Here is a 15,554-nt window from a genome sequence, read left to right as displayed (position 1 = left end):
GCAGACTAAACCCTGACAAAATGCTTGGCCTACAAGTGGTGTGTGTATTTGGGGGTTGAACATATTGAAAGGCCAAAAGAAACAGAGGCTGGTCTATCATCCAGCTGTCACATTCCACATATTCTGACCTCTTCAATATGTAATACACACATACTGACACATACAGAGACAAACACTGGCACATAATGAGACTTAGTACAGCTACAAACATATAAAGCAGACAAAACATCACAAGCACACACTTACCGGTCATTATCGGCCCAGGAAGTTGTTTGCTCACTTCCCTGTTTAACAGTTAAGAATAAATTAGAGAGCTTTTTAGCTTGGAATCTTCAAATTCATGGTCACTACTAGCATCTTGACCAAAGCAAAAGCCACAGTCCTGCAGTAATGCCAGAAAGGTCAAGAGTCTGGTGTATTTTATGACTCAGACTGTTATGACTCATAAACCTGTAGTCCTGGGTAGAGATGGAGCTGGTGTTGTAGGGTAAATGACTGAGTCAACTATTGAACTCGCTACATGTTCAGTTCCGGCGAACCATGTCAAGTTCAGTAGCACAGATATGGAGCAGTGACATTTTTCTCAAGGAGGCAAGAAGGCATTGCTTCCTAACAATTTGTGTAGCATGAGGTCATAATTTGTTTAAAATAACTCCTATGGGGGTTATGCGCAACAAACCTCCGTATTCTGTAAGCATCGCTTCCGGTTCAGGTCCTTTGTATGTGCTCAGTTAAATAAAGCTGTTTTACTGAAGATGCCTTCAAAGGAGCTACCAAAGATGAGCATAACCAATGTCAATCGCATATGCAGATAGACATCTAAAAGCTTTTTATTTTTCTTCTTCTCACTAGCATTCGGATATTAAAATTGAATAACGTGCCAACAATTAAAATAACTAGCGAGGTTAGCTGATTTCCTTAAAAGTCCATATATATATATATTAAGAGTTCAGATGCAAAAGCCTCTAAGTGTCATCTGAAATTTTCTTCTAGATTGAACCATTTTTATCAAGCTCATATATTTACGGTCAGTAATTTCACTTAAATGACAATTAATAGGTAATTTGCATTGCCATTTAAGTGAAATTACTGAATTTAAATATTCAAGCTTGATAAAAATGATCATTCTAGAAGAAAATTCCAGATGGCACTTAGAGGCTTTTGCATCTGAACTCTTCATATGGAAAGTGTTAACAGCAGTATGAACGAACAGCTATATATATATTATATATATATATATATATATAGCTGTTCGTTCATACTGCTGTTAACACTTTCCACATCCAACAAGCGGATGTGATGAGACCCGTTTTCCTGTTGTTCATGTGACATTCGACATAAAGCCTATTGGAGTGAATGTGAGGGAGGAGCAGCTATATAGTGTAGCACTGCATTCAACATTGATAATAAGAAATGTTTCTTGAGCAGCAAATCAGCATATTAGAATGACTTCTGAAGGATCATGTGACACTGAAGACTGGAGTAATGATGAAGACAATTCAGCATGGCCATCACAGGAATATTTTACATTTTAAAATGTATTAAAATAGAAAAGAGTTATTTTAAATTGTAATAATATTTCACAATATTACTGTTTTCTATTGTTTTCGTTTTTTTGATCAAACAAATGTAGCCTTACCGAGAAAGCATGAGATTTCTTTCAAAATCATTGAGAAAATCAATAAGAAATCTTTTATAATAAATAGTAGTATGTTAATATAAGCATAAAACCGTATTATAGAATTAGTCATATACTTTTAACTTGGAGACATAAAAGAGGACTTTGCCTCAATGAGCACTCCACAGATGGAGTGAATGGCAATGTTAGTGTTAATGAGAGAGCAATGCAAACACAGGTGACTGTGTGTGAATGCATTTCATAATGAAGGAACAAATGAGCTAGACTGTGTTCAAAGCTAACAGTTACCACAAGCAGTGTAAGAATTATTGCTAATAATAGATGCTATCTGCTTTTTAAGCCGATTCCTTGAACAATCTTAATAGGCGCCCTACCTCGTCCTTGTCATCTTCGTCACTGCTGAGCTTCAGGTCATCAGCGAGCATGCTGGGACGGCAAAGGGAGAGTCGAACATGAGAGAATGTCACACTCACTTGACAGAGAGACTTATTCGTTCAGCCAATCTGTAGAGCATCTGTGTGTGTACTAAATGTGTGAGTTTGCCTTGAACAGTTTAACCCATATGAGATTGTATCACATTACAAGTTTTAAAGAAAGTAGTCATAAACACTGCACTCTAATGTTGAACAGTGATATTATTTGATGGAAGTTTGCTTCAGGGCTCTCTCCGACTGTGTTAACCTGCTCTGTAATTAGATACTAACTCAGTAAAGTTTATGAGGTCAGTGAAGTTGGTATGGTGGTTAGAGACAGCAGAGATATAACACTGGCCTAACACTCCACATGAGGCTGGTTTTAAACAGCAGTTGGTCCAAAGTAGTTAAATTCCAGGAAGCCCAAAACATTTCTTACATGCTAATATGTATAGACATTCAACACTGAATTTGGTAAAGTCAATGGTTTATTATGTAATAAAGTTCAAAGGCAGAAGCAGTTCAGGCACAACCTGGTGCTTGGTTACCTAGGACAAATCGGGTGCTGTGCGCTGCACTTACGATTTATGAGGGGCCACGAGTGGACGTGAGGGCATCCTCATAGAGACACCATCCCTTACTGAGAGAGCCACAGGGAGAGAAATACATCAGCGTTATGGAGCAGAACGTAAAAACACTACTATATTAGTACATGTACAGCTCTGAACCATGTATATATGAAGCATGTATGAACATGAAGCATACGTCTTATTGCACACATTCACATTAGGAATGCACAATATATTGGTACCATATCGGTTTAGTATTAATCGATATTGAATAAATATTTGTCAATATTGGACATTTAACTTTGAATGTACATTATTATTTAAAATTTTGGGTAAGTAAGACTTAAAAAAATATTAAGTTAATACTTTTATTCAGCAAGGACACATTAAATTGATCAAAAGTGACATTTATAAAGTTACAAATGATTTGTATTTCAAATAAATGCTGTTCTCTTCGAACTTTATACTCATCAAACAATCCTGACATTTTATTATCATGGTTTCCACAAACACATTAAGCTGCACAACTGTTTTCAACATTGATAATAATAAGAAATGTTTCTTGAGCAGCAAATCAGCATATTAGAATGATTTCTGAAGGATCATGTAAAACACTGAAGACTGGAGTAATGATGCTGAAAATTCAGCTTTGCCATCACAGGAATCAATTACATTTTAAAATGTATTAAAATAGAAAAGAGTCATTTTAAATTGTAATAATATTTTCCAATATTACTGTTTTTTTCTTCATCAAACAAATGTAGCCTTAGTGAGCATAATTCAAAATTATTTTAAAAACATAAAAAAATCCTACCGACCCCAAATATATAAATATAAAATTTCCCCTATATTTACATTGTCTAATGCTCATAAAAAGTTAATCTTCAAAACACTAATAATTTACTTTTACTTTACAGTGTTGTGATGCCTAAATTCACTTGTAGCATTCAAAATGATTTGACTTTAGTTTTGAGGATTTTTTCTTTTTTTTACACAAAATAGTAAACAACATTTAACAGTTATCGGTTAGCTGTTAACATCAAAACAGCTTATCGGTATAAATCCAAATTTTTATATTAATATTTAAGTGCATCCCTAATACCAATAAAAAAAGACACATATCTAAGACAGAGCATTTTGCACATCAGTGTAGCATATTTACCATGTCTATGTCGTGAATTGGGCAGTTTTCCCTCCTGAGACAGCTAAACAGAAAAAATAAATCAGTCAAATCAACACATACAAACAGCATCTTGTCAAAAAACAGAGGGGTGAATTCACTAAACAGTTACTAAACTCAAACAAACATTCGCCAAACCCTGTACCTTATTCAATATTCGAATTCCAGTTTAACCAGGTGTTGTTATGTTCAGGTGCACTTTTGGCATTTTAAACAAGTCGACTCTGGGTTGTAGTGGTGAAGAGAAGATGTACAGTCCCTAGAACTGGCATGCATTGTGCTTGGAGCATTGTTAGCTGATTTGCATAATTTCTTTAGTGACTCTGGTGCTAAAACAACACGGATTTATGAGTTTATGAGTGTGTGCAAATAAACAATGGAAGTGTAATACCCTGCAGGGAGAGAAAGGAGGAGAGAAAAAGAGATAAACCTACAGAGACAGAGCAGAGGTTGTGCCTGTGGTGAATTGATCACACTTGCCTGCAGTCTGTAATAAACCCTGTGCGTACCTTTGAGTGTGAGTACAGCAAATGCTGGTTGCTCCCTTCCCCTGCGGGCTGCTGGTAAGGCCAGGACTGGGTCATGTCCTATGGAGAGATGAGAGGACAGAGGCTAAAAGTCAAAATTAGCATTTAAAGTGAGGTTCAGGATTATTATATCTAACTGCCTGAAATGCCCTCAGATATAAGGTGCATCTTTTATGGCCTCCTGAAATGTGTCTATATCTACTAACTAAGAAGTTTTTGGCCAATAAAGGCCATTATATCAAAGGGGATTTCCAGTGGCTGTGATGGTGTTGATGCATTTTGCATCTTTAGGAACTCTTCAAAATTCAGCCACTTACTCCGGTTACTTCCAAATCGATATGACTTTCTCTCTTCTGTGGAACACAAAAGAAGATACTGTCCATACAATTAAAGTCAATGGTCACCAAAACTGATTGGTTACCAACATTCTTCAAAATATCTTCTTTTCTGTTTCACAGATGAAAGACAGTCATACAGGGTTGGAACAAAATTAGGGAGAGTAAATGATGACAGAATTTCCATAGATATAATAATGTTATCATAAAATACCTTCTATTTTTTCCCCAGAATGCATTAAATAATAAAACATAAAAAATAGATACATTAAAAAAAATCAAATATATTAAAATACATAAAATAAAAAAACGCATCAAAAAGTGAAACTAATCGAACATCACTCATTAAGATTTCTGCTGAAGCTCTTCACTTTTTCCAGAAGTAGGCCTAAGGTTTCATTTCGATCCTTTCTTACTAAAGAGTCATTTTTAATTCAGTGAATGACCTAACACTGGAGAGTTCGTGACCTTCTGATGAAGAACCTGTGGGTTTGTGGAAGTTTCTGGCAATTCTCATAATGTGTGTGTTTAAATCAATTACTCAGTAAAAAGTTTATTGTGTAATCTGTGCCTGTGGTTGTTTTGGTTAGAGTGGGTGTGGGGGTGTGTGTGTGTGGGGGTGTGTGGGTGTGGGTGTGTGTGTGGGGGGGTGGGGGGTACAGAACAGGAAGCAGTCTGTGAAAAAGGCCATGCGTTTTCTACTCTGTACAGCATCTGATTGGTTACAAGCTCAAATGTAATGCTCATGGTAATGCTGTGTCATTAAAGTTGCACAGTCTTCTGTTCTTTGAATAAATTATACATGGCTGACTGATAACAGAAAATTTATAAATTATTGTTTTTTGCAAGGTTCTGCATAGATCCAACATGACTGCCATTTTAGTCAGTGCAACATACACACAAATAATACACGCATAAATAATAATGAAAAACCAAAATACTGTATACACACTCCCTATTTAGTCATACATATGGTCATTGGATGAACCAATGTTACTGTTTCAAGATTGTGAGGCTGCTCAAATAGCAATATTTTGAAAAGTGTCTCAGAGACAGCGTTTACACTTTTTGGGGAAAATCAACCTAATAATGGCATACTTAAAGCTAGGGTGTGCAGTTTTGTAGTGGCATAAGATTCCACACTCCCTTCAGAGTGTCTCCAAATCCACGCCTCCTTCAAAACACATGAACGCACACAACCAGAGTCTGCAAAGACGACGTTAAATTGCCTCATGTCTCAAAGCACAGAATATTACAATAATAATGAACATAAACAACTTATTTACGGTCACTGTCAGAACTCAAAGCGGTTATGTAAAAGTGCATTCACGCTGTGTTAAAATTAACATAATTACGAGACTCCGACTTGTAAAAAGTGTTCACGTCCATGTGGAATTCGTAATTACAACTTGTAAACTCTGAATTTTCTGAAAGCTCCTATTTGTACCACCTTATTGCCGCAGATTCATTTCGGCATTAATTATGTTGCCATAGAAATGCATTAATCAGAGTTTGAGGACGTGACTGACCAGCTCTGGGTAGAACAGCAGACGGGCCCCACTGACTTCCATAGTATGGTCCATCAACTGTTTGGTTACCAACATTTTTCAAAATATCTTCTTTTGTATTCAGCAGAGAAAAGAAACTCATACAGGTTTGGAACAACTTGAGGGTGAGTAAATGATTTTTGGGTGAAGTGTCCATTTAAGAGTTAATAAATGAGTCAAGTGCAGCACATTTCAAGTCACAACAAACAACAGTGGCCTTTCACATTCAAACTATTAGGATAAACTCCACCAGGTCTTCAACACAGACTGCTAAACTACTTTTAGTAGACCTGTAGAATATCATCATATCATGTGACCCTGGATCACAAAACCAGTCACAAGTCGCACGGGTATATTTGTGGCAATTACCAACAACACAAATTATCGATTTTTCTTTTCTGCCAAAAATCATTAGGATATTTAAGATCGTGTTCCATGAAGATATTTTGTAAATTTTCTACCGTAAATATATAAAACATTTATTTTTGTGAGTGGATGCAGCACAATTGCGAACATAAATGGACAACTTTAAAGGCGATGTTCTCAATGTTTCCATTTTTTTTGCACCCTCAGATTCCAGATGTTCAAATTGTTGTATCTCGGCCAAATATTGTCCTATCCTAACAAACCATACATCAACGGAAAACTTATTTATTCAAAAAATCTCAAAACAATTTACCCATGTGACTGTTTTTTTGGTCCAGGGTCACATTGAAAATCTTCTACTGAACAAGAGGATATTTTTAGAAAACACACATTATACACATCAATAGTTCTTCCTAGCCTGTAGCAATATTTCAAAAACACACACCTCCCTCCAGAGCATAACTCTTCCACCTTTCCACTCTTTCACCTGCTTCATTATCTCTCTCGCCGCCATCAGTCACTAAGGACTAATCTCTCTCCTCCAACAACAAGGCTTCCCAGGTGAACCTGAAACTGCTTCTCTCTCTCTGCATGTCTATTTAGATGCTTTAAAACAACCAGAACCAGTATAGGCTACAACACATTGTAATAAAACAACTTACTTTTCACATTGATTTTTTCCTTTATTAAAAATATTACGCATAAATGAATAGCCTAGCCCTTTTTAGAGATATTTAAAAGAATACAATTAATTGGATTAAAGTTTGATTAGAAATCAGTAGCTTAATAAAAGTTGTTTTTACATGGAGCTGGGATGCCTCATGGGTGCAACCACATTAAGACCATGTATTATTTACATTATTTCAGGAACTCCCATGTTATTGGCCGTTTTCTGTTGTGAAGACTGTGAATTTGACATTTTTACAGCAGAAACAGTAAGACAAAACTGACAAAAGGCTTAGGCACATACACACTCATGCTTGCAAAGACACCTGTTGTGCTCTTTCTAAAAATACCCATGACCACAACACCAGCCCTGGGAAGACTTGCACATCTATACATGTGCTCGTTCACCTACACATAATTCAGACTAATGGTAACAGACCGACATGAGAAATGCAGCACTGCACTGTACTGACTACTGAGATAATTCCACACATAAAGTTCAGCACAATGCACTTACATGGCTATTGCTTATCAAAACATTGATACTAAATGCCCTCATTTACATTTACTAAAATTTCAACCCATGCAAAACTGAGGGAAAGGGTGAAGTGGACACACAAACAGCAATAGACTTAATAAATGGTCATGAGACATCAATAAAAAAACATGCATGTAGTACATATGCCCTTAGATTTCAAAGTGCGTACTCTTTCTCTCAATGGAAACCTGGTAAACAAACAAATATAAATACATGATATATAAAGAACATAAGATTACTTGAATATCATTTTATTTTATTGTGATTTCTTGATCTTAATATACAGAACTGTATTTTTTCATCACAATCAGAACCACTGACTTGAACCACAGATTTGAATCTGTACGATCTGCACAAGTATTTTCCCTCCAAAAAACAAAACAAACAACGACTGCTGCATTTCATAGCTGTCATTTTAAGGTAAGTCGTCTGTTCTCAGCAGATGCATGAATTATTGTTCAGTTATAGCACCTAAATCGTTTGTACCTAGAAATATTATAGAAATTCAGTACTCTTACTAATTCAGTAAATGATCAAGCAGTGTCATTTAGTATGCCAACCAAGAGCTAAACTGCAAAAAAAAAAAAAAAATTGTAGACAGACAATTCAGCTGAATTACACTCAACTTTAATGCTTACCAAGAGAAATACTAAATGCCACCAATCCTTTTTTGTAGAGATCACCATTTGATCTTCCCATGCTAATGCACAGTTTAAGTGTCAGGGTGAGTGTGTCTCTTGTAGTATTTTTGCAGAGAAGAGACACTATGGTGCTTTTAACCAAATACTTAAGTGCAGTTATGCATAAGCGTATTTGTGATTCCAAGGACAATTTGCCCCCAGTATGGATTAGAGCTGCTGGGATTATTTCATTTGAATATTCCATTAGCATTTAAGGATGTATTTTGAATGGAAGTGGGATTTGCAGTAGAACCGATGTGTTGGAAGAAAAACCAGTAGCTCAAATAAAATAAAAACAAGTTAGGCATAATGTGAAAGCTGATGTATGTATCTGAAGGGTTTTACCCTGGAGGGGTTTATTTTGTGTAAATGACTATCGAAATGACTATGGAAATGTTATCATACTTATTACATGAAATTATGCCATTACAGATTTTACCGGCTATTATATACAAAACATTTTTAATAAAGATTTTTGTGATTGACCAATCAGAATCAAGCATTCCAGAAAGATTTGTAATAAGTAATGAATAATTGACGACGGGCCGCTGAAATATTAGAAAAATAATGCACACCCGAGGTGGTAATGCCGTTACACCTTATATTTCAATAATTCAACAGCCCAGAGTCAATTATTACGCTTATACTACGGTTACCACACCTAAAAAAAATTGTTCAGATGTTGTATTTCAAGACATTTGTCAGGTTTTTGTCCTTAAAATGCACTTGGGTGTAGGATTTAAGCATATAGTCTAATCCCAAGCCTCCAAAACGTCATTTTAGAGGAGACTTGAGCCACTGATAGCAGTCTAATGCAGTTATTAATGCAGTTACAGAGAGAGAGAGAGAGAGAGAGAGAGAGAGAGAGAGAGAGAGAGAGAGAGAGAGAGAGAGAGAGAGAGAGTATCAAGCATGTAGGCTATGAATGAGTCTGTGTCTCTCAACAGTGTTCAGCAGCAGCGTCTCTACTAATAGCGAAACTGTAAGTTTGTCTGCTCCAAGAACAGAGCCGTTATAACATCGCTAGTGAGAAATGTCATGTCTTTTAAGTTGTTAAACTATTTTACTGATAAAATCATCAGAGCAGCGCTGACAACACGTTTCTGTGCGAGTTTGTATCCTTACTGTATGTGCGTGTGTTTAAGTGGGAGAGAGCGGGATAGAGTATGTGCTGTCCATACATAATAAAATGTAACTTTCTGGCACAAAACATAGAAATAATTTGTCATTTCTATCCTATTGTTTACTATATTTATTTGCTTGGTCAGTGTCATTGTGGGTTTTGGCTCTTTTGCTGTTATAGGCTGTAAAGACCTTTGAAATAACTTAAATCATTTGACGAAGTGATATAGAACTGCCTGGAACTACTTTAGCATGTGTTTCCCTGAAAATAATTGCACACCTTAGAACGTTCATCAACCAATCAGATTCAAGCATTCAACAGCCCTGTAATATGAATTATTTTGAATGGTGTACACTTTATGACATTCCAATATAGTTATTGTGCAAGAATTAAATTAAAAGCATTTTATACTGTTGCTTATATTTATAGAAAGATGTCCCAGATAAGAAAAGAATGCTCTCTGTGATTAATATAGCCTAATTAATATAATATAATTAATCTGAATAAATGCTGCACAGCTGACATCTGTATCTGCAGGCGATTGCCATTGTGGTTGCCTGCACACATGCACTTGTCTAAACTAAAGTGTCCTCAAAAGCTCTCAGTGTAGGGGCTGACTCACACACAGCTGTAGGAAATTGTTATGTATATTTTGATGATCCCTTACTTTTTTTTTGCTTTATTACAAGCCTCCTCCACAGCACCTGTTTCATTACTCTCAGAATGACTGAGAATGAGTCATCTTTGAAGCCTGTGTGTTTGCGTGAGTGCAGCAGTGAATGAGTTTCGGCTACGTGTGTGAGAGAGAAATTCCCAAAGTTTAGCAGCTTAACTGAGTGTATTTAACCTTACTCACTTAGTAGGCTACTGGTCTTCTTTGCGCCCTCGGCTGCTCAGACTGATCTTCGACTCTCTTCTCCCAGGCTGTTTGTTTTTTAATTACTATTATTCTCACATTTGCGTCAATAAATATTAGTACAAGCGAGTTCTAGTCTGAGAGAAGACAAAATCCCCTTGATGCCACCGGGTCTCTGTGGAGAAGTCCAAACTGAGACGCTAAGGCGAAGAGATAAACATGATGTAACAACAGGAGAGGCAGGTGATGATTGCCTTGATAGAGTGAAGAAGCTCTCCAGAGTAACAGAAGAGGAAGTAGTTTTTTAAATTTTGAATTTGAATGTTTCGTAGCCTACCACCTAATCAACGCTGAGCTCGCCACACAGCAAAACCGAAAACACCAAGATGCGCTCAAAGGTATTCACACCGGAAAACAGTTCAACTGACAAAACCATAGAGCATCACATCTCAGAAGTTCTGTCTGTTACAGTAGTGTAGGCTACGCTATACACAGAGACATGACAGCGCATGATTCTTCTAACTAAGTTACGGATTTTTCAAATGTTTATTGTTCCTTATTGAGCACTACACCTACATATATTTTCGACGACCACAAAAGTTAGTCAGGTCGCCTATTTTACATAACGTTAAAAAGCAGCTCGCGATGAGAAATCGTGTCCAACTGAGGAGGTAACCATAGTAACAGTACGCGGCTCGTGTACATACTTTTCGCGAGGAGGAGCATCATTCGGGCGAAACATTTACAAACATAAACACAGCCATTATTCACCACTGACCTAGGCTATATATTAACATATCACAGATATAACACAAGCTGCGCTTTGTTTAAAAAGTTTAAAGATAGTTGACATTTGGCGAAAAAAAAGAAGAAAAAAAAGGTTGCGCGAGACTGCATCAATTTTCTACAGATTAATAATAATAATAAATCACATTAAATATATAAGATAACACCACCAAAAAGTCTAAATCAAATTGGCTAGTCATGTTTTAGTTTCTACCTGAAAAACAAAATAACTAAAAGCATAGTTTAATTTGACACTAACCTGGGATGCGTGCTGAAGCATGAAACAAACACTTGCAAGTTTTCCCTTACTTCCATAAATGGTAGGCATGTTGAGGTCGATTGTTTAATTGTCCATTTTGGCAGCTCCAGAAGCGCAGCACTGCGCACCGCACGAGCGTCAACAGGTCACGCATCAGAGGCACGGTCGGCTGTGTGGAAGCACGCGATGGGCGGAGGCTGATGTAGCCTACAGACGTTGAACTCGCCGTTCTCACCTAAACATCGCGTCAGAGCGCTATGACGGCGATCAGCGAAGGAAGATGCTCGCTCAGACACTCCTGCGTAAGCAAGAAGGGAGGAGGGAAACAGTCACCGAGAAGCTGAAGCATAAAATTCCTCTGGGAATACAAATAAAACAAGCAAAAATCATTTCTATCTATCTATCTATCTATCTATCTATCTATCTATCTATCTATCTATCTATCTATCTATCTATCTATCTATCTATCTATCTATCTATGACAACAAAAGCTATCTTATGCTGCATGTAATTGTAAGGGAGTAGGGAGACTGATGATTTTCACAATGCAAACACTTAAAATTAGCTTATATCTCTTAAAATGATGGAGGTTGGATCGTGATACATACCCACATAACAGGATTATACATGAAATGATTTCCCCTGAATCTCCAGATGTGTGTGTGCTGATATAGATATAATAACCTTGTGTTACTCACCATATTCAGTCTGCACACTCCCAGATCTAGTTGTACATCTCAACTCCCCACCCCCCACATTGCTTCATACCTTTCACTAAAATGAAAGAATAATAAAAAATAAATAAAAAATAAATAAAAATAAACACAGCCGAACAGAATATGAATGCATTAAGCATATAAATGCATCAGGAGACAATTTATTGAGATGCTTAGGTAGACACACTTTCCCTGTATCATGTGAAACAGGAGACTAAGAATCCCCAAATTACCCTTACACCTTCTAGGCATCTTGATTTGTTGTATTCCAAAAAAAAAAAAAAAAAAAACGTTTCAAAGTTTTTTTTTTTTTTGTCAGACATCAAAAAAAGAAAGAAAAAAAAGGTGGTTGCTATAATTAAACCTATAATAAATAAAAAAATTATTAGAAAATATGAGTGAAGCTTCTCTGTGTAAAAATATATTGTTTATATGTATGAGATAGAGATAGCTTCATTGTACGTTTATGGAATAATGTTATCATCCATTAGATAAATAAGTCTGATTGCTAAAAGTATAACTTGCCAATCAAGCTGTATGATTTGAGTTGGTCTGCAACATTTCTTGCATAAAACAGTGTTTGTCTTTGGCATGGTTGTGACTGGAATGCCCCAGATGTGCTGCTGATCCTTCTTTCTCACAGTCGTGGTTTCATTACTCAAACAGAGCGCTCTTCTTATGACCTCTCAGTCATTAGACCAAATCACCCTCATGAAGAGAGAGAGAGCCACACCTGGAGGAAGAAAATAATCAAAAATAGATTGAAACTGAGAAAAAGCAAGCAGTGTGTGAGAGAGAGAGGCAGTCTAGAGAAATAAACCAATAAATCTGAGTATTATAGCATGCAGTATTAAAAACACAAATCACACATAACATGCAAAATGGAACTAAAATGAATCAGTGAAGGCTTTTTTTTTTTTTTTTTTAAATCTAAAGCACTTCAGAAACATATGACAAAGGACATGCTTGTGTTTGAGAGTTTATAGAATCAATGTGTGTTAGAATATTTTTTGAATTAGTTATCGCTCCTAAGAGAGCAGTTGAGCGAGACATGTTATGTTAAATTGTAGCAATAAACAATCACAGCCTTCTCTTTGTGTATTTTATACACTGAACCGTATTAAATACCATTGAGATGGGTAATAACATATAGACTGCTCTCATTAGCTTATTACTTTACAAGTCTATTAGCGCAGATGGTGTAAGATGGTGACATTAAGGTATTTTACAAACACACACACCGATTTTATTTTTACTTTATAGGCAAAGGAAAATAAAAAGGACAAGACAACCAGAGTGAGTAACTACTTCAATGTAAAATTGAATCAAAATGTTTAAAGAAATTAAAAAGTGGAGAGGGTCCACCTAGAGCGTGCTCTGGGAGGAAATCATAGCTGGGGCATCCTTGGTTACTGCTACTTGAGATGGTGGGTCTGGGGGATTGTGGGTAGTCCCGTGGCAGGCCTGTTAAGACATGATGTTTTGCCCTCCAGCCACAGAGGGGTTTCTTCTCTTCTCCTCCGACTCTCGAGATGAGCACTAAACCTCTACCGGTATCCATGGTGACCCACTGGGAACTCGGATTCCTCAAGGTAGCTCGCCAGATGATTCAGCAGGGAGCAGGAGTGAGTGGTAAACTGGAAAGGAAAAGTGATGGTTTATGCTGTCAATCCAATATACCAAGTGAACTTTTTGCAGAGATGTGATGTTTCATGCTGATAGATTATACTTTGTTACTCTGACTGCGCCAGTTTACTGTTACGCATTACTCAGAGCTTGTTCATTAATAATTTGGAAGTAAAGGTCGCATCCAGCAGACGCACTGAGCCTCTCAAGCTCTTTATTGTCATTCGCACAGGGTAACGGGTTACACTGAACAATGAAATTCCCTTGACGCTTAGTACGAATTGCATAGAGAAGAGAGAAATAAATACTGAGAGTTAGAAAATAAAAATGAATTTATAGCAGGAATAATTCATAACTAAATATATGTACTTGAGTTTTTTTTTTGTTTTATAAAATAAGTGTGCGGCAGTGCAAATATTTTTCTGAACGTGCCAATATTATGAGATGTATGTGCAATATATTTCAGTACTTGTAGTGCTGTTAATTGCAATTGTTGTAGTTGTGCAAGGTCTATGTTGTGCAACAGGAGGATGGCCTTTGGATGGGAAGCCATCACAGTGTTTAGTAGAGGAGAAAGTCACACATGGAAATATATAAGCTAAACTACTGTTTCAAAGTTTGTGGTCAGAAATTTATTTTTTAAGGAAATAATATTTTAATTCATGCATTAACATGAATGCTTTTATGCATTGATTAAAGTTTGTAAATTGATTAAAAGTAAGGTACAAAGCCGTCATTGCAGTACCCTAAGGTAAAAAGCGAAGAAGTAGGCCTACATCTTTGTACCTTATTTACCCCTAAATGATACATAATAGCATTAGTACTTCAAAACATATTAGTACTTTAAGTGTACATATAGTAGGCTACTTTAGGTGTACATATTAGTTTTAGCTTTTGTACCTTAGGTACTGCCCCAGTGACAGCTTTGAACCTTTTTTTTGAGAGTGCAATAAAGACACTTATAAAAGATTTCAAAGAAATGCTGTTCTGGTGAACTTTATATTCATTCGAGAATCATGAAAACAATGTGTCATGGTTTCTACAAAAGTATTAGGCAGCACAACTGTTTCAACATTGATAATATTAGGAAATGTTTCCTGAGCAGCAAATCAGCATATTAAAATGATTTCATAAAAATCACGTGACACTGAAAACTGTATATATATATATATTAAAATAGAAAAACATATTTTATTTTGTAATACTATTTCACACTATTACTGTTTTAACTGTAGCCTATTTTTAATTCAATAAATTAAAAGCATAAGACTTTTTTCAAAAAGAATAAAAAAAATCTTAACAAACCCAAACATTATTCTGAAAGTGATAAAGAGATAACTGACTAATAATAAACAACACATTTCAAACTTCCTGCCTACCCTGCTTGAAAAAAAGAAGAAAAAAGACTGGTCTCCCAGTCTGATCAGGCTGGTCTGTTGCTGTTTAAATAGTTTTGGGCACTTTTCAGCAGGTTAGGCTGGGAGAACAGCTAGGTCTAAACCAGCTGAGATCGTAAAACCATTTTAGGCTGGTTTATGATGTTTTTCAGCGGGCCATGGAAACCAGTTTCAAATGTTCAAAGGACGCCACCCTGCGGATCACATAAGAAATGCACTAGTCTGATAAAACATCAACAACAGTAGCATATAACCTGTCTAATAATGGGAGGGCAGCAGAGTGCATATTTAACATTATCATATATATATATATATATATATATATATATAT

At 36.2% G+C, this 15,554-nt stretch overlaps 1 protein-coding gene across 2 annotated transcripts in view; it reads right to left on the bottom strand.

Annotated features, from left to right (window-relative positions):
* aff3 (AF4/FMR2 family, member 3) overlaps window positions 1-15,554 on the bottom strand; it is a 28,382-nt gene that overhangs the window by 7,798 nt on the left and 5,030 nt on the right. Inside the window, exons 2-9 of one of the 2 annotated variants that reach the window (XM_084422021.1) lie at window positions 13,566-13,837; window positions 12,726-12,933; window positions 11,485-11,782; window positions 4,311-4,388; window positions 3,784-3,826; window positions 2,635-2,692; window positions 2,014-2,065; window positions 247-284 (exon numbers count right to left, since the gene is read on the bottom strand). In XM_084422021.1, the coding sequence (XP_084278147.1) occupies window positions 247-284; window positions 2,014-2,065; window positions 2,635-2,692; window positions 3,784-3,826; window positions 4,311-4,388; window positions 11,485-11,553 (338 nt within the window). In that variant the 5' untranslated portion in view covers window positions 11,554-11,782; window positions 12,726-12,933; window positions 13,566-13,837. Of the gene's footprint in view, window positions 1-246; window positions 285-2,013; window positions 2,066-2,634; window positions 2,693-3,783; window positions 3,827-4,310; window positions 4,389-10,439; window positions 10,705-11,484; window positions 11,783-12,725; window positions 12,934-13,565; window positions 13,838-15,554 lie in introns of those variants that run through there. The other variant, XM_084422022.1, reaches the window with a different exon arrangement.

Source organism: Rutilus rutilus (genome assembly GCF_951802725.1).
Source record: "Rutilus rutilus genome assembly, chromosome: 10".
Classification (NCBI taxonomy): domain Eukaryota; kingdom Metazoa; phylum Chordata; class Actinopteri; order Cypriniformes; family Leuciscidae; genus Rutilus; species Rutilus rutilus.
Note: the sequence above shows the minus strand (reverse complement) of the source record. Positions and strands in the feature narration are given on the sequence as shown.